Source organism: Phodopus roborovskii, unplaced genomic scaffold (assembly GCF_943737965.1).
Source record: "Phodopus roborovskii unplaced genomic scaffold, PHOROB, whole genome shotgun sequence".
Lineage (NCBI taxonomy): Eukaryota > Metazoa > Chordata > Mammalia > Rodentia > Cricetidae > Phodopus > Phodopus roborovskii.
This window is the reverse complement of record NW_026126607.1, coordinates 1,227,225-1,251,681: the sequence shown is the minus strand read 5'-3', so window position 1 is coordinate 1,251,681 and position 24,457 is coordinate 1,227,225. Positions and strand designations below refer to the sequence as shown.

Below are 24,457 nucleotides of genomic sequence, written 5' to 3'. Positions count from 1 at the left end.
TTATCAGTCCTGCAGCCTTATGCAAGTGATTGCAAATCAAAACCCTCCCACTTCTCTTGAAGCCTCAGCAAAAGCCAGGAGTCAGGTGGATTCTGATCTTGCTTGGGGTCCACCTCTTCTTCTTAGCCACCTCCTCACTCTGAGCTGGAACTGTGGGCAGGTTCCCTTGGCTGCATGGGTGCATGTTAAGCTGAGTGACACATGCTCAGGTACTTGATTCACCTGTCAAACTTGGGTGGCTGACCTTTCTTGTTGCTGGGAAATGAAAGTGAAGTTGCATAACTTCCTGTACTCAGCCACACCCACCCTTCCATACTTCATGAGGTTTGTAGCGTTGACGATGTAATCTGCTTTGGCATGACCTTCCGTGTAGAGAGGGCTGAAGGAACACAGCTCTAGAAACATTGTTCCTTGTTTTAGCTGATTCTTGCTTTGTGAGACTAGACTATAGGGTGGGGAGGGCTCTCTTGTCAGCCCCTGGTCTTCTCTGCTCCTTCTTCTCCTAGCCTTCAGAATGTGGACCAGTCTCCTGTGATGGTGGCTGTTTGATGAACTTGTTTCTTAGGACCACAAGTAAACACGGCTGCAAGCTGTGGCTCCTAATTGTGTCCCCTCCTAGTCAAAGGCATCAGATGCACTGTTGAAAACAAGGACTTTTTTTTTTTTTTTTTTTTTATGGTTGTACCTAGCACCAACCTCCCAGCAGAACCTTCCTGCAGATTTATGTGTCCAAACAAGGCAGTTTTGCAGGATGTGATATGGTGTGGTGGTTTGAATAAGTATGACCCCCATAAACCCATGTGTTTGAATACTTGATCTGTAGAGAGTGGCATTATAGGAGGTGTGGCCTTGTTGAAGTGTGTCAGGGTGGAGGCGGGCTTTGAGGTCTCATATGCTCAAGACTTGCCAGTGTGTCTCAGTCTTCACTGTGGATCAAGACTTAGAGCTCTCAGCTCCTCCAGCACCATGTGTGCCCACATGCTGCCATGCTTTCCGCCATGATGGTGATGGACTAATCCTCTGAAACTATAAACCCACCCTAATCAAAGTTCTCTTTTATAAGAGTTTCTGTGGTCATGGTGTCTCCTTACAGCAATACAATACTAGCTAAGACATGTGGCCAGCTATTGCTTAGTCAAACCCAAATCCTCTCCTGATGCTGACAGTAAGGACCTCAATGGTACCTTCATCCAAGAGTCCCAAGAGCCATGGCTGTTGGGGCTAAAAGTGGAATTCACGGTCAGTTTGTCTATCTTTTAGAATAGACTCTGATACTGACTCATTTCATGAGTCCTTGTAGAATTTGAGCACCTTTGTTTTCACATCTGCAGACAATGTGGCTAAAGCATCTTAGGGGACCGATGGAGGACTAGGGGTTTAGTGAAAACTTAGTGTAGGGATTCAGGCATTACACTGGCCTGCCCATCACCTGGCAGAATGCATTCAGGCAGTACTCTGGTGAGCCCAGGGTTCCATGAGTACTAGTCTGTAGGCAGGTGTAAAGGACCCCTTTAAAAGTCAGACCCCTGCCCACTTATGCTCTCTCTCTCTCTCTCTCTCTCTCTCTCTCTCTCTCTCTCTCTCTCTCTCTCTCTCCTCCTGCTTTCTGTTGGCCACCAGGTAACTCTTCTCTCCCCCTCAATGGCTTAGGAGGCTGTCACTGTCAAAGGGATCCTCAACACTACATCCTCCTCCCATTTTACTTTCCTGCCATCAGGTATGTTCACAAAATAAGCATGTGACTCAGGCCTGTAATTCTAGCTGCTGGGGAGTTTGAAGCAGGAGGGTTGCAACTTCCAGGCCAGCTTGAGTTGCAGAATGAGCTTGTGGCCAACTTAGGCAGCTTCATGGGATCTCTCAAATTTTAAAATTGAAAATAGGATCAGGAGTATAGCTGAAAGGCAAAGCCTGGAATACAAGAGTCCTTAGGTTTCATGGGCAGCACCACACACACACACACACACACACACACACACACACACACACACACAAGCGCTCACACACATGCATAATACAGCATTACATGATTAGAATACCAGCATTGGCTAAGTGGACCAGAGGGCCTTTGAGGCTTCCTGGACAGCCATTCTAGATGAGTTGGTTAATTCCAGTTCAGTTAGAGACCTTGTTCCAAGAAGGGGAGACTCACTTACTGTTTTGACCTGATACTGTTTGGTATCTGAACATTGGTGGGGGAAATCCTATTGTACATATGTGTCTCTTATTGGTTGATGAGTAAAACATTGTGTGGCTAGTGGCCAGGCAGGAAGGATAGGCAGGGCTACCAGAGGAGGAGAATTCTGGGAAGTGTAGGCAGAGAGGAGACGTGATGTGAACCTGGGAAAAGAGGATGCATGAGGCATTCCCTGGTAAGCCAAGACCATATAGAAATACATAGATTAGAAGTTATGGGCTAATACTTAAAACAGAGCTAGCCCATAAGAAGCCCTAGCCACCAGCCAACAGTATTATAACTAATATAGCATCATTGTGTTCATTTGGGGCTCAAGGGCTGTGGGACCTGCTGGGCCTGAGAAGTCATGCTTACAAAACATGTAGTATGAACCAGAACTTCAGGTCAGTACATTGTTCAACCCTCATCAGAAAGGTTCTTCTAATGATAATTAACAAAGAAACATGTAGAGAATAAGGCATTTTGGAATGCCCAGCCCTGAATGGGATGTCTGTATCACACTGCTCCCCTCAGGGCTCAGGGATCTATGCTGAAGAGGAAGCAGAAAGATTTTAAGCCTGAGGCAGTGGGTGCCTCCAAGAAAACAGTGTCCTCAGGACACAACAAGGAAGATGTACATATAAACTCATGAGATGTGGCAGCCTGCACAGGGTCTGTATGAGCTCAAGAATACCACTGTTTGGCTGTTTTTTTTTTTTTGTTGTTGTTGTTGTTTGTTTTGTTTTGTTTTGTTTTTGGTTCATTTGTTTGTTTTTGCTTTTCAAGACAGTTTCTCTGTTTTGCTTTGGAGCCTGTCCTGGAACTCACTCTGTAGAACAGGCTGGCCTCGAAATCACAGAGATATGCCTGCCTCTGCCTCCCAAGTGCCAGGATTAAAGGCACATGCCACCAAGTGCCAGTTTGGTTTTGTTATTTTTAAAAGAGAGAGAGAACATGAAATTTGGTAAGTTGGGAGAAGGGGGCATATATGAGGGGCGTTAGTGGAGGGGAATGGTATGATCAAAATATATTGTATTTTACAAATACAATAATACAAATACAAAATATATTGTATTATTTAAAAAGACTTGTAAATAATTGAGGACCATACCTGATATCACCCATTGGTTTGTAGCCATTGAGCCCCAAATGATGATCTGCCTGTCTCCATACCCCAGTTTTAGGGTTACAGACCCCCACATGCCAGCACATCTGGCTTTTATATGGGCTCACTGTGTCATCTCCCCAACCCTAGCCTTATTTCTTAATTCTTATTAGAATTTGTGTTGCTTCCCCCTTTCTTTTCGGGAAGAATTAAGCCTCTTTCCAAAGACTGACAGGTCAGAGGCTCAACTCAGGAATGAGAGATGCTGGATTCACTGCTCAGCCCTGAAGGGATGAGTCAAAGACATTGTTCCTTTTGACAATAGAGTAAAATCTTGGATTTTAAATAAGGAAAAGACACACAGGAGAGCAGATCTACACGGACACTTTTGGAACTCAGAGGTAGCTCTGAAACCGAAGGCTGTGTCATCTGGAATTATGATTTAAGCAAATGATATCCCCTACGTTCCCAGAGGAGGCAGATAGAATAAATGGTCACCACCCTTTGGTTGAGTTGAAAAGACAAGTTATAGACCATCTATTCTGAATTACCACAATGGCCATAATGCTTATTTTATTAAAAATCTTTGTAATTTATAGAATCTATAAACTTCCCGGGTAAATTTCCTTAAAGGTGTATATCAAGAAGTCTGGCTGGTTCAGTCAGTTAATTGCTTTCTGTGCAAGCATGAGGACCTGAATTAAAACCCAGTGCTCATGTGAAAGGCTTAGTGCATTATCACGTGCCATGCCTGGAATCCTGGTGCTGAAGGTCGGGAGACAAGACTAGAGATCAGTGACCAGTCTAGCCTTGCTGAGGCTGTGAGCCCCAGGTCCCAGTGAGAAACCCTGTCTCAAAACAAGGGGGGGCAGTGCCTGAGGAATGATAGCTAAAGTTGAGCACTGCCTACCCCCCACACACATACACATATGCACACACACACACACACCCATACACACATGCACACACATGCACACATACACACACGTACACACACATACAAACACATACAGATATGTGTACAAGTGTACCTATGTAAACACACATCAGCACACATAAATACAGAAATGCATAAATATATATAAAAGGCCTCTGTTGGGAATCTTGCTGACATTTGCATGTGGCCATTCTGTGCCTGGTCTAGCCATCCCCACGTAGATAACAGCTTTGGCTAGCATCTTGGCATTTGTCAAGTGTTTATACCTGTACACTCAGCATATCCTGGTCATCACTACAAGCCTTGAATTTTTTTACATGATGTATCCTGCAGCTCCTGTCACTCAAATGCACATAGCTTTCCTGCTCTTTATTTGGGATCCTACCTTGAGTAGTTGTGGTCCATGTCATGAACCTTCTCCTTGAGTTGATTGCTGTCTCTTGGCATTATAAGCAGGGACACAATGACTAAATTTGGCTCAGTGCTGAGAAATGAGAGTACTGAATCAGTGAGCCAATAGGTAAACTTGGAGTAGAGATGGGCACACTCCTGGGTTCATAGCTTGTGTTGTGTTTCAGGAACTCATGTCCTCACCAGCAGAATGCTTTCCCAGGCATTTGAATTTGTCCTCATTGGATCACTGGAAATAGCAACCATTTGAATTTTTTTGTACACATTATATTGTTTTGTGATTGGTATCTATTAAATCATTGCTATTTACTTGTTTGTGTGAGACAGTCTTGCTTTGTAACTATGCCTATCCTGGAAATTTATATGTAGCCCAGGTTGCCTTCAAGCTTTAGACGGTTTTCCTGCCTCTGCCGCCTAAAAATGGTCATGATCGATGTGTCCCATGCCTAGCCTTTTAGCTGATGATTTTTGAAGCTTTGTATGGACTAAAGATGAATTAATTAATTAATTAATTAATTAGTTAATTAATATTGAGCTAGGGTTTCTCTGTGTAGCCCTGGATGTCTTAGAACTCACTCTGTAGATCAGGCTGGCCTTGAACTCAGAGGTCCTCCTGCTTCTGCCTCCAGAGTGCTGGAATTAAAGGCAGCTGACCACCGCTGGGCTTAAAGATGAACTTTTGGCCTGTGACCAGTTTAGCATTTTTTTTACATTTTAAAAAATTTCATCGACTTTGATGTTATTGAAACGTGTTTCACCAAAGGAATGTTACAGAAAGAAAAATAGTCTCTCCTCCTTTTAATCAGACAGTGGTTGCCTTTTGTGAGCATGTCTCCATCTTTTTCAGTGACCCCACAGTGAAGGCAGACTCTGACAAATCTCACCTTAAGCACTGACTCACTTCTTTTTCCCTGCGATGGTACACTTCTTTTTCTGCTTTTACCTTTAACAGGCACATCACACTTGGAGCTTCCTAGCATCATAGGAAATACTGTAAGGAAAATTCTCATACTCCAGTTTGTTCTGTAGGTGAATTCCCAGAACAGAGGCTTTTTAATGGCAAGATACACACATTTCTAAGCCCCTGCAGAGCTGCCCATTGCCTAACAAAGTGTTGGGTTTTTGTTTTGTTTTGTTTTGGTTTTTTTGGGGGGGGGTTATTGTTGCCCACATTTGTTTATTAATTTCTTCAAAACTAACCAGGTAGCTGCAACTGTGTAAAGTGTTGATTGGTTTTACAGGAGGACCCTGAGTTTAGGAAGGGCTGAGAGCTTGGGTCCTGCACCAAGTGCACGAGTTTGCCATAGACAAGCCCAGGGGCCAGAGCCAGGCTTGTTCTCAGGAGGTGTGTACTGGCCCTTCCTCGTGCTGGGTCAACCCATTTGCATATTATTTCTTATAAGCATCTCAGTGTGCATGGACCCCGCTCACACCAAGTGTCCATATGCCCTGTTGGATGAGCAGTTTTGTCCCTTAGAGAAGACCACACCTATTCCAGGCCACACACTCTGCTTGTGTGCTTAAGCCGCATGAGTTATGCTAACTAGGTGGCACCACAACAAGTGTGTCCTGCTACTAGGAGGAGGTGAAGGCACTACGGCCAGGGCTTCTTCTAGGGAGAGAGTTCTGTGGTGTCAAATGAATGCTACAGACCTTCACATCCGGTACTACTGTTGGGGTACACTGCAGTAATGATAGCAAACAAGGCCTGTTTGACTTACTAAGCTCTTTGAGTGCCTGATTCTGTAATGAGAAACAAAATCAATAGGGCATCTATAATCACTGGACATCCAGAGTGGGAAGGATCAAGTCTGACAGTCGATGTCACTGAAGTGCCTGGGATAGAAATACTGATGAAATGATGAAATGGTATCGATGCATCCGTGTGGCTGTTTGGACACCCCTGGGGACTGCATCCCTCCCATCCCTCTTCATCTTCACCGATGGATCGGTAGATTAGCAGGGAAAGGAAACTTGTCATCCATTGTCGTCCTGGGGACAGGTAATCTATCCTGGAATGTCAAGAACCTTATAGGTGGCCTTCATGTAGCAGAGGCCCATGGGAGCTTTGAGCGAGACAGACATCGGCTGGACAGAGTGACCTTGTTGTTTTAGAGGCTGCCATTCTACATTAATGGTTCTCAGGTGGCCAAAAACCATGGGTCCTCAGGAACACCTGGTCCCACTAGATCCATTACTGTTTCTGCAACTGTGTCCTCTCCCCAGATGGGACCTCCAAGCATGGGGACATCTTGCCATTGTTGTAGGAATATTAACCCCAGGTTGAAGTGAGGCTGTAAATAAGCACATTTTCTAGACTCCTGTTAAGTGAGGATCCCCAGTAGGCATGCTTCTGGCCTTGGGGACTGTGCCCAGGTTGTCTTCAGGTTTTCTTGGGAGTAATTGGAAATCCATGTCTCTGTTTCCCTTAAGGAAGAGTTGCGTCAGTTCAGCTGGTTGTGTTCATTTCCCCCAAGGTTGGGCTGCATACAGAGCTGCAAGCTTGCTGTGTATAGCTGGTTCTGCAGGCTTAGTCCTGACCCTCTCTGTGGCTATTCTCACTCAATTCAAACTCCATTTCTGCAGCTGTGGGGACTGTCATCATGTCAGAACTCATTCTCAGTAAGTTTTGTCGTTTGCTTTCCCATCTGATAGAATATTACAGAATGTTTTCCCTAAGATGGAGAACATTGTCTTCTAGAAAAAGGCCATACAAGGGATCTGGGGTGTTGTTGTTATTCTCTATTGTTACCTTTCCATTTTGTAAACTTGTCTGGACTTGGAGTCTCCTCAGACAGGCCCCAAGGGTAGAAGGATTGGAGCAGCCATGGTGTTCCTTGAGTGTAGACTAGCAGACGGGATTCAACAGGGAAGGAGCCGAGGAGTATTAGAAAGAGACCTCTGCTGAGCTCCTGTGCTAGAACAGCTCAACTCCATCCTTGGTCAATCCTGTCTAGGCATGTATTGACCTCTTCACCTTCCTCATGGAGAGTCAAGGATTTCAAATAAGATAGCAGGTCCCTCTGAATCTGTGTGTTAGGACAGATGTTCTCTGGGATTGGCTGTAAGGGAAGGCAGAGGGCTTCTGAGAGTGTGGTTGAAGATGTTGAGCCCTGGATTTATAAGTTTGCGCCTGGGTAAATTGACACCAGGATACCAAGGCCTCTGTTACCAGCTGGAGGACTTTGTGATGAGAGGCACATTGCTTTCTCTGAGTATGACTTCTTCAGTGTGTCTACAGGTGAAACACAAATAGCAAGCACCCAATCAGTGTTTGGAAAAAGAACCCAGGGAACCTGTAGCAATGGATATGCTTGTATTCACTTGGTAGACATTGAGTGTAGGAAATTGGCCTCAAGTCCTGAATTAGTGAGTTGTTGGGGAAACTGTTTATATCATTCTTGAACCTCAACATTTTATCTGTTGAGTGAAGACAACTGATGTAAATGTTCACTATGAATGAGACAAAACAAGATGGAATGAGATGTGAGAAAATACTAAGGATCATTCTAAGCGTGGCATGAGATGATAAGTAGTGTTCTTGGTTAGAAATTGGGTACATAGGTGTTACAAGCGAGCAGTGTCAATAATATGGAGTGTTACACTCATTTATTGATTATCACCAAGTTTACAAGTCACACCAGTCTCCTCAGGCTCACTTCACTGAGCCCTTGAGGTCTCACTTGGAGTCGTAACCATGGGCAACTGCAACTTCTTTGTTCCTTATTACCAATATGCATGTAGGCCAAATCGTAGATCACATGCTACACGTGGTGTATTGATTATGAAAAGGCTACAAACCAGTAAAGGACAATGGAAAGAGTCAATGCTGGTAATGTCCTAAAGAAATTAAAATGATCATAGAGGTGTGGGGGGAAAGGGTGTCTAGGCAGCACCAAAGTGGGTGGCACTGATAACAAGAAGGATTGCATTGAGATGAGCCGTGCCTGTCAGTCTGTTTAGCAGAGACTGTGATAAGCACATGAAGTAGTTACTGACAGAGCACTAGGCAGGTGTGTCTGCTTTGACAATCTGCAGGGTTAGAGTTAGGTGTGCCCAGACTCTGCAGGCTTAAGATATGTGCATAGATAAATGGTCACACATCCCACCTTAGAGGTTAGTCTGCAGATGGAGTAACTTCCATGGAGCTGTTCCATATGGGGTGGATGGGACCAGCCTCTGGTCTATGCAGAATGTGGCAGCTGGCTCTCTGCTTCATCAATGGCAGGGGCTGTCTGTGCAGAGGATCCGCCCTCCTCACCTAAGCAGCAGGTGTTGTTCAAAGGAGCCCAGTCCTGTTCTATAGCTACATCTCTTAACAAAGGAGAGAGCAGAATGCAGCAGGGTGTTTCTCTTCCCTTTGAGAAGTTTCTTCTTTTGTTTTGTTTTTTGATTTTTGTTGTTTGTTTGTTTTAAATAGACAATACCAGCTTCCCAAGGGGCCTTTCCTCTTTGTGGGGGCTAACATCAGCCACTAAATAGATATCTGGGGTGTCAGAGAGTGTCTCTGGGTGAGATACAGAAGGAAGGGGGCAGAGAGTGATGGGGTACTGACTGTTTTCAGCAAAGAGCAAAGAAACAGGTATTTAAAGAAATGGCAGTTTGGAAATGTGAGGATTTCTGACCTTGCAGACTGGGGTTCTTCAAGCTCACTGCACTTGTTTGTATTCTAAAAAGATAAAGACTTAAGAGTTGAGGCCCCATGGAAAAGAATTCCAAAGCAGGGGTCAGATGCCTTCCCTGTGTGCATGTGTGAGGACTTGAATTTGGATTTCTAGAACCAAGTACAGCCAGACCTGGAAGGAAGTGTGTGTCTGCAACCCCTATGCACAGAATTCATGGGAGCTGGGGGGAGGGACCAGCTAGTCTGGTCTTGGCTCCCCACTTCCTTTCCTTGGCTCTGACCTCTCACCCACTGCCCTGGAGAATTTGAGGCTGGAATTTCCCCAACATGTGCAAGTCTCATTCAGGAAATCTTCCCTGTTCCTTCCCAGCCATTCTGCATCAAAACCAGGGAGGGCAGGTCCCAGACGCAGGGGTTAGCAGATTGTTTTGTACAGGGCCATGGGATTAACTATTTTGAGCTTTTGCAGACTTGTTTCCTTTGTTTGCCTATGCTTTGTTTACTTTGTAATCTTTAAAACTGTTGTGTGTATGCTTGTCAGTGTGTGTGTATGTGTGTGTGTGTGTGTGTGTGTGTGTGTGGAGAGAGAGAGAGAGAGGGAGAGAGAGAGAAAGAGAAAGAGGGAGAGAGAAGAGAGAAAGGGGGTAGCATTTGATAGTGGGTGTCTTTCTATATTGCTTTCCATCATTTTTTATTGTCTTCACCATCATCATTACATGTGTACATGCATGTGCACACATGTGATCGTATACCCGTGGATGTCACCACTCCCTTCTCATGAGTACTAGGATCAAGGTCAGGTTGTCAGGCTTGCACAGTAAGTGCCTGTAGCTGCTGGGTCCCCTTTCCACCCCAGGCTACGTCATTCTCTTACTCTTTTGTGTTCGTCGGTGTTTGCCTGCCACTTTGTCTGTGTACCATGTGTGTGCAGTGCCCTCAAAGGCCAGAGATCCCCTGGGACTAGAGATGCCATGTGGGTGCTAGGGATGGAACCTGGTTCCTCTGGAAAACAGCCTGCTCTTGGCTGCTGAGCCGTTGTGTTGCCAGCCTAAGTGCGCCATCTGGGGTGCATAACCCCAAGTCTTTAGTAAGAGAGGAGCAACTTCTAGAAGAGGACACAGATGTTCCCAAACCTCTGAAAATAGTAGTGATGCTCCTGAACCCATCCTAGCCAGCTGGGGATGGAAGCAGAGTTCTTCCTGGGGCTTCTGTGTTGCTCTGGGACTCAGACTTTCTCACACACCATCCCTTGCTGTCAACTATTCTTTCAGAGTATATGTAAAACAGTTCTACTTGCCATGGGCTCTGGTTATAATTGTACCTGTGGGGATATCCTGCCCACTTCCCTTACCTGGACTGTCCCCAGTCAGCCACTGGGCAAGGCAGACATCTTCAGGGACAGACTCCTGTATGAAGGTACTTTTCATGTATCTGTTCTTTTATCTTAAGCTAAAGCTTTCAAGAGCAAGCCAAACATGCCCAGAGGCATTCCTGTCTATCACTTGTGTCTTTGAAACAAGTCTATGGTCAATTGGCCATACCCAGGAATGAACTACAGTGAACACACTCAGGAATGTGCTCACCCCTTTATGAATATGTGCAGGTCCCTTGAATAACATCAGCATCCTTCCTTCATTGCCGAGGACATTGCTGTAGAGAAGACTTCCTTCCCCTTGCCCATTGTGTCTGGTTACAGCTTCATCTCCCATCGAAGACAACCTTCCCTGGTGTCGCCTTGTCTTTCTCCCTGGTGGACTCACAGCCTGTGTGTAGTCTACCCAGAATCCCATCCCTTTCTGCTTCTCCAGCAGATGAGCTGCATGATTTTCAAATGTTTATTATTGTTGTCTTCCATATTCCTGGAGTAGTGCCTAGAAGGCTTTAGTCGTTGTCTGCACCCATCCAAGAACACACACCTGTGTAGACATCACTCTAGTGAGACAGTTCCTCCTGACCTAGAACAGTCAACTCGGGGCCAGAAACATCCCTCATCTCCGTGTCCCACATTAAGTAGTTTCTCACTGCTGTGACAAAATACCTACCAGAAGTAACTTAGGTGTTTATTTTGCTTCACAGTAGCATGAGACAGCCAAGTGGTTCTCAACCTGTGGGTCAAGACCCTTGCTCGAGTGGGGTTCAAACAACCCTTTCATGGGAATCACCTCAGGCTATCAGGCGGTTCATAACAGTAGCAAAATTACAGTTATGAAGCAACAACAAAAATAATTTTGTGGTTGGGGGTCACCACAACCTGAGAAACTGTATTGAAGAGTTAGTGTTAGGAAGGTTGAGAACCACTGGTATGGTCCATTGTGGCGAGTAAGCAGGCATGTGAGGGTCTCAGAATTTCTGACAGAGTTCTATCAGGTAGGCAGACCCTGCTCTGTAGCAAAATAACGGCAAGCTTAGCAGCTCTCAGGGCCCTCCCTTGACATATCGTCTCCCTGCCCTTGGCTTCATAATGAGACTTGCCAGGGCAGGTGCTCTGACTAGAGACTGCCAAGAGTTCCCTTCCACTGTGTGGCTCCTGGCCTAGTTGGCTTTGGTAATTCTTCATTCACAATGCTCCAAGCTTCCTAGATGCCTAATGGCCGTTGCTTAATGCCTGGTGATGAGTAACTGAAAGAACTGCATGCATGTGAACATAGCAGGGCTGCTGGGCATAGCGGTGCATACCTGTTGTCCCGGAGAGATGAGAGGTGAAGAGAAGATCAGGGGTTCAGTGAGTCCCAAGCCGAGATGGGCTGCATGAGAGCCTGTCTCAAACTCCCTCCCTCCCCTCTTCCTCCCCCTCTCTCCCCTCCCCAGCTTTGTCTCCCCCCTTCCCTCTGTCTCTATACCTCTTTCTCTCCCTCTCTCTCCCCCCTCTCCATTTCTCTCTCTTCCTCCCTCTCTCTCCTCCCTCTCTCTCCTTTCCCTGCTCTTTCTCTCTGGGGAGGAATTGTGAACTTGTACTTGGAAGACTCGAAGTGTGGAATGTGCAGTTGACTGTGTGACTAGAACACAGATCAGACCATAAGAATAGATCTACTTGACCCTGGCCTGCTAGCTGAGTTTGTCTTCATTTCCTCTCTCTTTGAAAGCCATCCCCCTTTCTATGAGCAGCATAGTCACAGGATCCCGGGCAGGCCTGAGGCTGAGTATTTCACAGCTCTGAGAAAATTTTGGCCTTCCTAGTGACACTTGTTCATGAAGATACAGGCACAGCTCCAGGGTCTCATGGTCACCTGTTCCCAAAGCTGAGGCTAAACTTGAGTTTTTCTGAGTCTTCTTGGAGTCCTCTCTCACCCTGATTACCTCTTCCCTACTCGGCTGCCTCCATTCAGTTCTCTTCACTCATAGGACTGAGGAGCTCCAAATCCTGGAGTTTCCCAGGCTTGTTGCCCTGGCAGCAGGGCTTCTGTTTGTACCCTGAAGGAAACAAGGATTGTGCTTCAGGCCAAGCTGGCCCCAGTCCTGTTGTAGAGCACGCTCACAAACACCAAGTTAAAGGAGCCACAGAAGCTGCAAATGACAGAACATGTCCCTCTGCACCCCACATACGGCTCTTTGTGCAGCCGAGGGTGCCTCAAGTCCCATTACCCAGGCTTTACTGCCATCTGTGTGGTGGAAGTGACAGTGCCCCTTGCCACGTCTGAGGTAACACATCCAGGGCAATTTATCCCCAAACACGTGGAATTGATGCTGAGGTCTTAGTGTGGCTGCTTAGGGAATCTGCAAGCATTTGAAGTTGGGAGAGTCCCTTTGGAAGCAGAGGTGATCCAGGGAACCCCTCCAACATTAAAAATATAATGAGTTTGAAGTGCTGCTCGTTGGTAGCCAAGTTCAATTTTTATCTGAGTACCATAAACGCTGTTTAAGTCTTCCTTAGCGTTTTGTTCCTAGACATGGGTCAGAGAGCTCAGCTACCTTTGGCCTTTTGTGGGAAATAAGCCATGAGATAACAATACCAACCATTAAATTTTTTTGTTTTATTTTTGAGATTATAATATAATTATGTCATTTCTCTCTTCACCTTTCTTCCTCCAAACCCTCCCATATACCCCCTCCTTGTTCTCTTCAAATTCATGGCCTCTTTTTTCATTGTTTTTAGATGCTTATGTGTTTTATGTATATACATTTTCTTAAATATAACCTGTTCAGTTTATATTATGTTATTTGCATGTATCCCTTCAGAGTCGATCATTGGTGTTGGGGAACCAAGTAGTGTGTTCTTCCTAGGGGAAGATGATTTCTCATGTGCTCAGAATTCCTTGGTTACCCATAGTTCTTCATGTAGGGTTAAGGCCTTGTTGTCATTCCTCTCTCTACTTTGACATGTCTGGTAGTGTTGTCCTTTTCTTGTTGGTGAGAATTTATGGGTATAGGTTCTAACATCACTGGGAGACACAGTCTCACACAAACTCCCTGACCTCTGATCTCTGGCTTTTACAATCCTTTTACCTCCTCTTCTGCAATGATTTTTTGAGCCTTAGGTTCAGGAGTTGATTTATAGATGTATCTGTTGGGACTAGAATCCACAACTCTGAATTTTGATTGGCTGTTTTTTCTTTTTGGTTTTGTTTTGTTTGTAATGATATCTGTTAAAAAGAGAAGTTTTTCTTGATGAGGCATGAGGACTACACCCACCCATTAATATATGAACAAATATTTAGAATAAATATGTTGGGAGTTATGTTGATTTAGTAAAGTAGTGGTTATAGGTTCTCCTCCAAGATTCATGACTCCACTAGCCCTGGGTTGTTGGCTAGGATTCCTGTATCAGGCAAGATTTCCCTCTTGAGTGGATCTTAAATCCAGTTAAAGAGTTGTTGGTTACTGCCATGGTATCTGAGCCAGGACTGGACCCTTAAGATTTATGTGTCATACATGCTAGTAGTTGTTGAGGTTTGTAGATGTCACAGCTGAGGAGGAAAGTTGGTTGTTTACCTCCTTTGCAAGCTTGCATGGCACCTTCTGGTACCTTAAAAGCTAGTGCTTAAGGAAGGTGGAGCCTCTGGCCCATTTCTGAAGTGCATGACAACCAAGGACAATAGCAATAGTCTAATGTTTTGGAAGTTTCTTGTATAACCCTGACCAACAACTCAAGAGGGCTTCTGATGCCTGGCATTAGATTGTTGGAGGTAGCATTGTCATTTAAGTTCAGAAAATTACATTTAAACCATCTTGTATATTTATATACAAATTTAAATATATTATAGGGGGTTTCCAGGTAAATAGTTAAGTTAGGATTCATTATGACTTTTCAGACATCCTTACTTGTGTTTTCCATGTTTATCATCATCATTTTTTTCTTCTTTCTTCTCTCTTCTTTCTCCTCCTCCTCCTCCTTCTGTATTTCTTTCTCTCTCTCCTCTCTATTGCTTCATGTATTTTCTTTAGCTTTGATTTGTTGGATATAATTTTTTTAGGCTGTTTATATCATTGAGAAATCAGATGATGGTTTTCCTTCATATGGTACTTGTATTTTTTTTCTCTTGCAGCTTTTAAGAAGAAAAAAGTACTTTCAATACTGTGCTGGCTAGATTTATGTCAAGTTGACGTAGCTAGAGTCATCAGAGAAGAGGGAGCCTCAGTTAAGAACATGCCTCCATAAGATCAGGTTTACGCAAGCCTGTAGAGCATTTTCTTAATTGGTGATTGGTAGGGGGAAGGCCCAGCCCATGACAGGTGGTACCATCCCTGGACTGGTGGTCCTGGGTTCTATTGGAAAGTGACTTGAGCAAGCCAGGAGCAAAACAATAAACAGCTCCCTTCTATGGCCTCTGCATCAGCTCCTGACTCCAGGTTCCTGCCCTGCTTTTGTTCCTGTCTTGATTTCCTTTGATGATGAACAGTGCTGTGGAAGTATCAGCCAAATACACTTGCTTTTGGTCTTGGTGTTATATGCAACCCAAACTAGGGAAAATACACTTTCCTTGTGATGTATATGAAGTGTTTTAACATGGAGATGTTCTTTTCTGGTCTTGCCTATTTGATGTTTTTGTGTCCTTCTTGTATCTGTATAGGTGTGTCTTCCCTGTGTTTGGGGAAGTTTTCATCTATGATTCTATTGAAGATCTGTTCTGTATCATTGACTTGGGATTCTTCTCCCTCATCTATACCTAAAATTTGAAGGCTTGGTTTTTTTTTTTTTTTTTTTTTTTTTTTATGGTGTCCCACATTTCCTGTATATTCCTTCCCCGTGTCTTCTTTTGTTGTTGTTTTAATTCATACCCCTTTCTTATTTGGTCTAGAGTCTCTATTTTATCTTTGAATATACACCCATTTTCTACTTGATTCATTCTACTTTGAAGGCTTCCCTTTGAAATTCCCGATGGGCTATTGGGGGTTTCAACTCTACCTTCATTTCAGCTTGAGTCCTCTCCAGTGTTTCAGTCTTTTGATTGAATTCCATTCCCAAGGCTTAGATTGTCTTTGTTATTTTCATCAGCCTTATGGGTTTTTGTTTTGCTTTGTTTTGTTTTTTTCAGGGGGTGGGGGGCATCACTCAGGCATTAACTTATTTTAAGTTCTTCTTAATTTAATTGAGTTGTTTCTCTCCTCAACCTATAGGGATGCCCTCCCTCTAGCTATGCACCACCTCTGTCTCCAATTAGTCTCTTTCTATTTTGAATATACTAACCCTCACACTTCCTTTACTTTGACCTGGTATCCTTCCTGGAAGGCCTGGCTGTTTTGCAGATGGTTGACAAGATTGGTGAGGATTTGCCAGGATATTTCTGAACCACTATTTGCACGGTGTTCTTCCTACTACAAGACTGGAGTTGTAGGTTTAAGGAGAGGGCCATGAAGCGAAGTGTTACTCTCATCCAACCCAGTCAGGGGTGCACACTGTCACCTTGCCTGACCACTGTGACACCCACAGTGTATCTCTAGCAGACACAGTGTGACATCACCCTGCCATCCCTGCTCTTTGTGCACTTGGGTAGGCAGTTGCTGTGTGCAGCCCACCCCAGAGCCTGAACTGTGCTCCATCTACCCAGGGGAAGTAGCTACAGAGGCCAGCAGAACTTTCTCACATAAGATATGTGTCTTTTCTCTCCCTCTTTTTTATTTTTATTTTATTATTATTTTTTATTTTATTTTAAGACAGGTCTCCCTGTGTAGCCTGGCCTGATCTGGAAGTCACTGGCCTCCTGACTGTCTCCCGAGCAGTGGTGTTGCCAGCATGGGCTACCATGCCTAGTTTGAGCTTTTTGTCAGGTTTCCTTTAGATACTTATATGTTTAGTTATTTGGGGGTGTAGGTGCGAGGGTGTTAGTTACATATTTGGGGGTCAGAGTTCATTCAGCTGTCAGAGCACTCAGAAGTTGACACACTCTCAGCTCTTGGGTGGCTTTGCACATCGCCAGTGAAAGTGGATTGTGTTGAACATGACCTTGCTTTGTGGCAGAGGGGTCTTCCACACTTCTCAGGGTCCCTCTTTGCCTCTGCTAGAATCAGTCATTTATGCTATACGTTCTGGTGTCTTAAACTGGACTTTGTTGGACTGAGGATCTGGGTGTGGCATGCACTTTGGAGTCCCATTCCCTCTGTGTCCTCTCAGCCAGCACACAGGGAGGCAGATGTACACACACCAACCAGTGGGCATACACCAGCAAGCTGCCTGGAAATACTCTCTGTCTCTTCTATAGGAAGCTGAAGACTGGTTCCCACTTAAAGTCCCAGTTCTGTTCTATTACCCTGGGATTTGTAGTCTCTTTGCCTTGCTTATCTTTAGCCTCCTACCAACAGGGGTGCCTTAAAGTCAGTGCAGATGAACAAGTGATGAATGAGACAGATTAGCATGGTTTCTTAAGTGGTCACCTGCTTGTATGCACACATGCAGTGGCCACAGGAGGATACTGGGTGTCCTGATCCATCATTTCCCACCCCATTCCCTCGAGATGGGGTCTTTCACCAAACCCAGAGTTCCTTGTTTTATGACTAGGCTTGTTAGCAGGGAAGCTGAGGTTTCCTTTGGGGGCTGTTAATCTCAGTAATAAGATGATTTAGAAATGGACTCAAGAAGCAAAGGACAGTTTTATTAGAGTTTAAGAGAGGCTGCTGGGGAAAGAGACTGAGAGAAAGCCATGTTAGGCATGGAAAAGAAACAGCTTATTTAAAAAAAAAAAAAAAAAGGCACCCCCAATAGTGGGCTTTCCTGCTGAACTGAGAAAAGTACCCCCAAAGTATCCAGCCAGGTGGCAGTGTATTGTCTTTTATAGCCGCCCGCCCTTCGTAGGTCACAGGCTTTATGTCGCACATTCTCTATTCACTAGACAATGCCCCTGGAAAACCTATCCCAGGCTGCCTGGGCAGCAAGCCCCAGGAATCTCGTTCTAGTGCTGTAGTAACTGGTCTGTGGGCACAAGCTTTTATGTAGGTGTTGGGGACTCCAGGCTCAGGTCCTTGTCCCTATGCACTGACCCACTGAGCCATCTCCCAGCTCCCATTGTCTCTTATATCTTTGATTATTATAATTATGGACTACATGCCTATGGAAAGCCCAGTCTAGAAGGATGGATCACAACGCTGACCATTGCATAATCTTACTTGAAGGTAAGGATAAAAACTCACAGGTGTCATTGACTTCAAATGCCACACCTAACTCAAAAGAACTGTAGTGAACAACGGTTGGAAATTACTTTGTGTAACTCAGCTCAGTGCCTGGAAGCTTGAGCCACGTGGATGTGAGTGGGGACTCTCACATGAAATGATGCAGACTGGTGATGTACAGACTATATGGTGAGTCCTGGTCACCTAAAAGCTTCTGACAGCACAGCCTACTGGGGCTGCACTCTCGAGGGTCTGACTTAGTAGGTCTGGCTTGGAAATTGCAAACTAACAGGTTGTGTAGTTACCTGTCTTGTTTTAACAAAATACCCGACAAAAGCAACTCAAGGAAGAAAGAGTATATTTTGGCCCACAGTTCAAGGGTATAGCCTATGATGGTGTGGAGGGTATGGCAGCGTCCCATCCAGCCAGGAAGCAGATAGCAAATACTTGTGTGCTAAACTCACTTTCCCCTTTTATCTAGTCAAGATCCTGAGGTCATGGAGTGGTTCTGCCCACAGATAGGATCTTGCTGCCTCCATTAACCCAATTTAGATAGTCATTCACAGGCTTCTTGGGAGCTTGGCCACTAGGATGGTAGGTCCTGTCAAATTGATCTCTCAGGCTCTCGGGTCTGTTTCTGCTACCACTGTTCCAGAGAATGGGAAAGCACCATGGGCCACACTTCTGAGAAGGGAAAGAGATAACTGAGGATTCAGAGATCTCATAATGACTTCTTAGAGCACTGGCCACAGAAGCCGAGCCCGGGGGAAGCTACAGTTTAGAAAAGCATGAGTGGGGATGGCAAGGGGGCTTGATTGAGAAGAAACAGGGCCAGGCAGGACTCTGCCTAGGGAATGTGACTTGTTTGAGAAGGTCATGAGATAAGGGGAAGATAAACGACACCCTTTTTCCCTCCCTCCCACAACTTTGCTGTGACGATGTTTGGGTGGTAGGGCCTGGGGACGAGTTGGTTCTGACAGGTATGCCCATCAACCATCTGTTAGAATGCTATCTTCCATGGTGGACAGTTTGTCTCTTTAACTCTTCCTTGTCCTTGAGTGCATTCCTCTCCCACAACAGTGCACAGATCTTTGTGTAACTTCAGTTGTGCCTAATAAATATCTTGTCCTATAAACATTTCAAATTTCTTGAATCATGCTTGTAATTGACCTGACACCCTTAAAATAGTTTGTTGTTTCCTAGGACTTGACATTCACATTAGGGAAACAAAGACTTTTTTTTTTTTCTTTCTTTTATGGCCCATCCTTTAGCAAATTCCAATTATAAGCTTGCAGCTGTGTAGTGCTTACAAAGTCATATTCAGGGCATCTCGTGTGTGTGAGCAAAAGCTCTGACAGACTCACACAATATAGGCATTTTTTTCCTCCTTATGTCCCGTTGAAGTCGCTATTGGAAGCATGATTTTGTGTGCAGTTCAAGATCTTTATATCTAACAGGAAACAATATAGAAGTGGCACCTCAAATGGGAATCTGATTTGCTTTTGAAGTTGCTTATGGACCAGGGCCAGGGCCCAGGGCAGTGGCAGGCCCAGAGGTAAGAGCAGAGGCTGACCTGTCCCATACCCAGTACAGTGGAAAGACTCATTGTCTAGGGATCGAGTGGAAAGCATTGACAGGCGAGAGAGGAAGTCAAATATTCAGACCCTGCTAGCTGCTCCAAGGGAGACTGTAAACAGGAAGAGGAATGGTGCTGAGGCAGGGGAGGAGAGTCAAGTCTTGGGAACAACTAAGATGGGATAGGGTAGTGGCCTGAGACAGAGGCCTTGGAGGAAGCAGGAAACTGCTTTTTCCCAGGTCAGAGCCTATAGAGGGTATGGGTTTGGGAATTCAGGCCTCTGGGGATTCAGTTGAACTCTCATTGGCTGCATTCCGTAACCCACGTGGGCTGATATGCCATCTTGGGCCGTGTTGTACAGCTAATTGACCAAGCGGGGTTTTGGTGTTTGCTTCTTGCAAAGGCCCCAGCTGTTTGACAAAATGTTCTGCAAGGGCTACTTGTCCCATCCCTTCTCTGCTGTCATCTTTTCTTCCCCTTGCACTCTTAATGGGTTGTTCTTCATGACACATGCTAGTGACTCTTGCTTACCAAGCTGGCATTATCTGTCTTCTCCCTCAGCAGTTCAATATGTTCAGCGACTGTACATGGGTTTTACAAAGAGAAAAGATAGGAGGTTCCTCAGCCTTCCCAAATAGCCTAGTATGTGGCAGAGTATCGAACCCAGGCCCATTTAATTCCTCCTCCGTGAATGCCCTGCTGCAGTGTGTGCAAAATCTGGACCCTGTGTCTATATGGCAATGTCAGCCACAACCTTTCCGCACCTCCACAGTCTGGAACTAAGAAATCAGTTAGCAGAGGCTGCCCCCTGGGGACATTTCCAGGCTTGAGTATGAAACCTACCAGTCCTCAGCTAGAGGGAGTCTTGTCAAGGTTTGGGAACCCTTTAGGACTAGTGACCCTCCTTAATCAAAACACAGTCACTTTGTACAGGGTAAAGTGTAAACTTGGAAATCAAAATTAGAGATTTAAACAGGAAGAGACGCAGAGAGCTATAAAACAAGCAGGTAATCAGCAGACTATAGTTCGTGATCTCTAGACCTCAAGAAAAAAAAAGTTGGCATTTGAATAGTTATAATACATTCAGGGTACATGGATATACTCTACATGAGAGCTCCATAGTCACAGTGTCCTCTTGCACCCCCAAAGGCTGAGAACCCCCAAGACCCTCTTGTGCTGTCAGATTTGGCTGCATTAGCGCATATGTTTAAGTTATCTTAAAGGCTCTGCTTCTTCTGTCTGAAAGTCCTTTTATCTGTGTCTATGAGTCCTTTGTAACAAGTGCAGAGTAAGTTAATTGCAGCCATTGATTGCCCTGGGGAGCTGCTGACACCCATTTTCTGTCCTGAATGCAGGTTGGTGGCCCCTTTTCCTGAATGATTCCAGAGCACTGTGGCCACACCCTTGTCCTTGGGCTCTGCTCCAAAGGTCTGGGCTCCTCATGTGTCTACCATGTTGCCACACCACTGGCCATTGTATCTTACCTGTCTTGTATGTTTGCAACTTTTCTGGCTCCCTTTGAGTCTGAGATACTTTCTCTCTCAAGGGCACCTGGTATCTGATCCAACTAGCAGTTTGTCCTAACTGAATGCTTGCACACAGGCACCCAGTGAGCCTTGACTGAATGTGAAGAAAACCAACTGCAGTACATGGTGGCATCGTGGAATTCTTCTCTTAGAGCAGTGGTTCTCAACCTGTGGGTCATGACCCTTTGGGGGTTGCATGTCAGATATCCTGCATATCAGATATTTATTCAAAACAGTAGCAAATTTTAGTTATACAGTAGCAACCAAGTAATTTTATGGTTGGGGTCACCACAACACAAGAACTAGTATTAAATGGTTGTGGCATTAGGAAGGTTGAGAACCACTGCCTTAGGATAATGAAGCCATGTTGACATGAGATGTCACAGGGATTCCCTCCTTATCCCATCCTTCCATAAAGTGGGATTATCAACCCTTTTGCACCCATGTGCAGACTGAAGCCCACATGGGTTAAGGACCTGCATGCTACTGTTTATGGGTGATGGTTTGAATCCAAACTATACAGGGTTCTGCCCCAGGTAAGGGTTCTGCACCACTGTTAAGCTCTCTCTCTCCCCTGATTGAACTGTGTCAGTCTTTGTAACTGGTGCAGGACTTGGAACCAACCAGGGGATACACCTTTGGGCATGGCATTGATGGTGTTTCCAGGGAGGTTTTGATCAGACCAGAAGATCTGTGGTTAGAAATTCCCTCAGGGGTTGTAGGGGTAGCTCAGCTGTTCAAGGCTAGGCTCATACCCCCCAAAATGTAAATGATCAAAAATGTAAGAAATTCCCTCAGGTATCTTTGAGTCTTTCTGGGATTCTGGAACCATTGTTTGCTGAGAGTGGTGTCATATTTCTTTCCTTTTGCCTTCCTGTATATGTCTTTGTTGTTATGTGTACAGCCCTATTCTGTAAGGAAGATGCTAGTGGACACAGCCCTTGCTGTCTGCTCTCACTTGGGGGATGCAGGGGTTCCTGTCTGACTGCCTCATTCAGAATGGGATTTAGATGAGGAAGGATATGTGTCACACCTCTATATCAGTGTTGATCTTAAGGTGAGACATGACAGATGTTCTCAAGCTTGACAAGCATGATTTCGGAAAGCAGATTATTAGGATTGCAAAGCACATATTTAAGTACCACAGGTACCAGGTGAGTACATGATACTTAAAATTGAGTGGCAAAAGCTGGAAGTGAGAATTAAGATCTCCAAATGCAAGAGTTTGTTTATGCAAACATCAAGGAGTCTCTGGGGGAATCTTTAGACCAGTGTTGACCTGACAGCTTGAAAGGTCCACCTATTCCATCTCCCCACAGTCATCTTGGCTGCCTGACTCATCATGGATGATCAAACAGCCAGCATGGCTAATGCAGCATAGCCTCTATGCAACAGGAAAATACAGATGGGCAGAGGACACCAGCCATAGGTGGCTTGGGGTGACAAATTCCTGCGGTATGGGGAGTGAGTGTCATTGAAAGTCTATTGTACACATGGGACTCCCTCAAGTGAACCTGTCTCCCAAACATCTTTGCTGTCCAGAACTGAACATTCTAGAAAATGGACTTGCTTAAGAAGCACACAGGATTAAGGGTGTTGCTGCTAGCCCACTGGGGAAGCTGCATGACTTATGAGGGCAAGAAGGGCCTTAGAGATGGGCTTCATTGGGTCCCTTCCCTTGGGTGTTTCTCCACCACCAACTGGGCAAGAGTTAAACCCAAGCAGTTGACTACCTTAACCAAAGCCTCACTTTTGCGGTTGCTAAATTTTACCCTTCTAGCAGGAACCCTTATCAAATGCACCTCAGAAGGCTGATGGGAAGGACGGGGCTGTGTGGTCCTTTCTAATTTTGAGGATTAACAATGTAAAGTCACCACCCACAGACCTAAGTGGGGACCTCTGGATAAACCTCCCCAGAGGACATTGTCTCCATCCACAGTCACTTGTTGTCCCCTCCCCCAACCTAGTCGCATCATAACCATGTGTGATTCTCACTGTGTTTCTGTGGAAGCCCCAGGAAGGAAGTCTTGAGTGTGTACATTTCTCTCATTTCAGACTGTTCTGCGATGACCACAGCCAGGTACCGGCCCACCTGGGACCTGGCCCTCGACCCGCTGGTGTCCTGCAAGCTGTGCCTTGGGGAGTACCCAGCAGAGCAGATGACAACCATCGCCCAGTGCCAGTGTGTCTTCTGTACCCTGGTTGGTCTCTCAGCTCAAGCACTTGTTCAATAATATTGCTACTCACTTCAGGCACACCAAGCCACACTTGGGCTAAGCATTGTGGGAGCCTACGTGTCTACTCAGACTCACACAAAGGCAGCCAGAGTAGAATCTTTATGTGATAATGACTTGTGGTGCACAAGCCATCACTTAACCAGAATTGTAGAAACCGGTGGCACAATTTAAAAATGCCCAATTAAAACACCCAGCATAGCACACATTCTTCTTGCTATACAAGGGGCTTTTCCATACCTCATTTTCAGCTTAATGATAAGCACACACTTGACATTGTGGCAGAGCTAACCCGAGGACTGTGTGCAGCTACAATATGCCACCACTAGTGCCGTCTTTCCCTGTTGAATGCTGAATGATAGTGTCTAAAACTTGAGGTCAGAGTGTCTTATGCAGTATCCAGAATGATCTGTTCCCAACATGAATATAGAGACTCCTAACTTAAGAGGTTTGGGTTTGGGTCTAACTCAGACTTGAATAATATTTTTTTTCCTGTGTGTGTGTGTGTGTGTGTGTGTGTGTGTGCGCGCGTGCGTGCGCGCACTACGTTGGCTGGAAGTGATCATCAGATCTCTGGATCTGGAGTTATGGGCAGTTTAAGTTGCTTGATGTAGGTGCTGAGAATCAAATTTGGGTCCTCTGGAAGAGCAGCGTGTACTCTTAACTGCTGAGCCATCTCCCCACAGCCCCAAACTTATAATGTTTATCTATCGCAAAAGAAAACAGCAACAAAACACTTAACACAAAAAAGAGTAGATTGGAAACTAAGAGAACATTATTTACATGGTTTTTCTGATTTTTTATTCTCAAAGAATAGGAGTGATGGAAACATTGATAGAGTAGGAAAGACTAGGCAATGTTGCTCAGTAGGTGCAAGGTGCAACTGTGACTTGACATTGATGTATGTATTGAGTGGGTTGGAGTGTTGTACTGAGTGTGCAGATGTACTATTTCAGCTTAAGCAAAACAAAGCAATGACAACTGCAAGAATAAACCCAAAGTCCAAAGGACACAATGCATGCTTAATTGATCACCACAATATTTAAGTGCAGGGCTGGGGAGAAGGTTTGGTATGAACAGGTGTTTGACTTGCAAGTGTGAAAACCTGAGTTCAGATCATCAGAGCTCACATAAAACCAAGAACATAACATGAATGTCTATCATCTAAGTGTTCCTACCAGGAGATGGGAGGTGGAGACAGGAAGGCCCCTGGAAACTTGTGGGTCACCTAGCTTGGCTTACACAAAGGAAAAGTGATAAAGACACCTTGTCTGAAGCAAGGTGGAAGATGAGGATCTACATCTGAGGTTGTCTTCTGCATGCACGCACA

At 45.1% G+C, this 24,457-nt stretch overlaps 1 protein-coding gene across 1 annotated transcript in view; it reads left to right on the top strand.

Annotated features, from left to right (window-relative positions):
* The window catches only part of Rnf144a (ring finger protein 144A), a 102,152-nt gene that overhangs the window by 49,843 nt on the left and 27,852 nt on the right, over positions 1 to 24,457 (top strand). The window contains 1 exon segment of the mRNA XM_051205969.1: positions 22,949 to 23,094. Within this exon segment, the coding sequence (XP_051061926.1) occupies positions 22,960 to 23,094 (135 nt within the window). The 5' untranslated portion in view covers positions 22,949 to 22,959.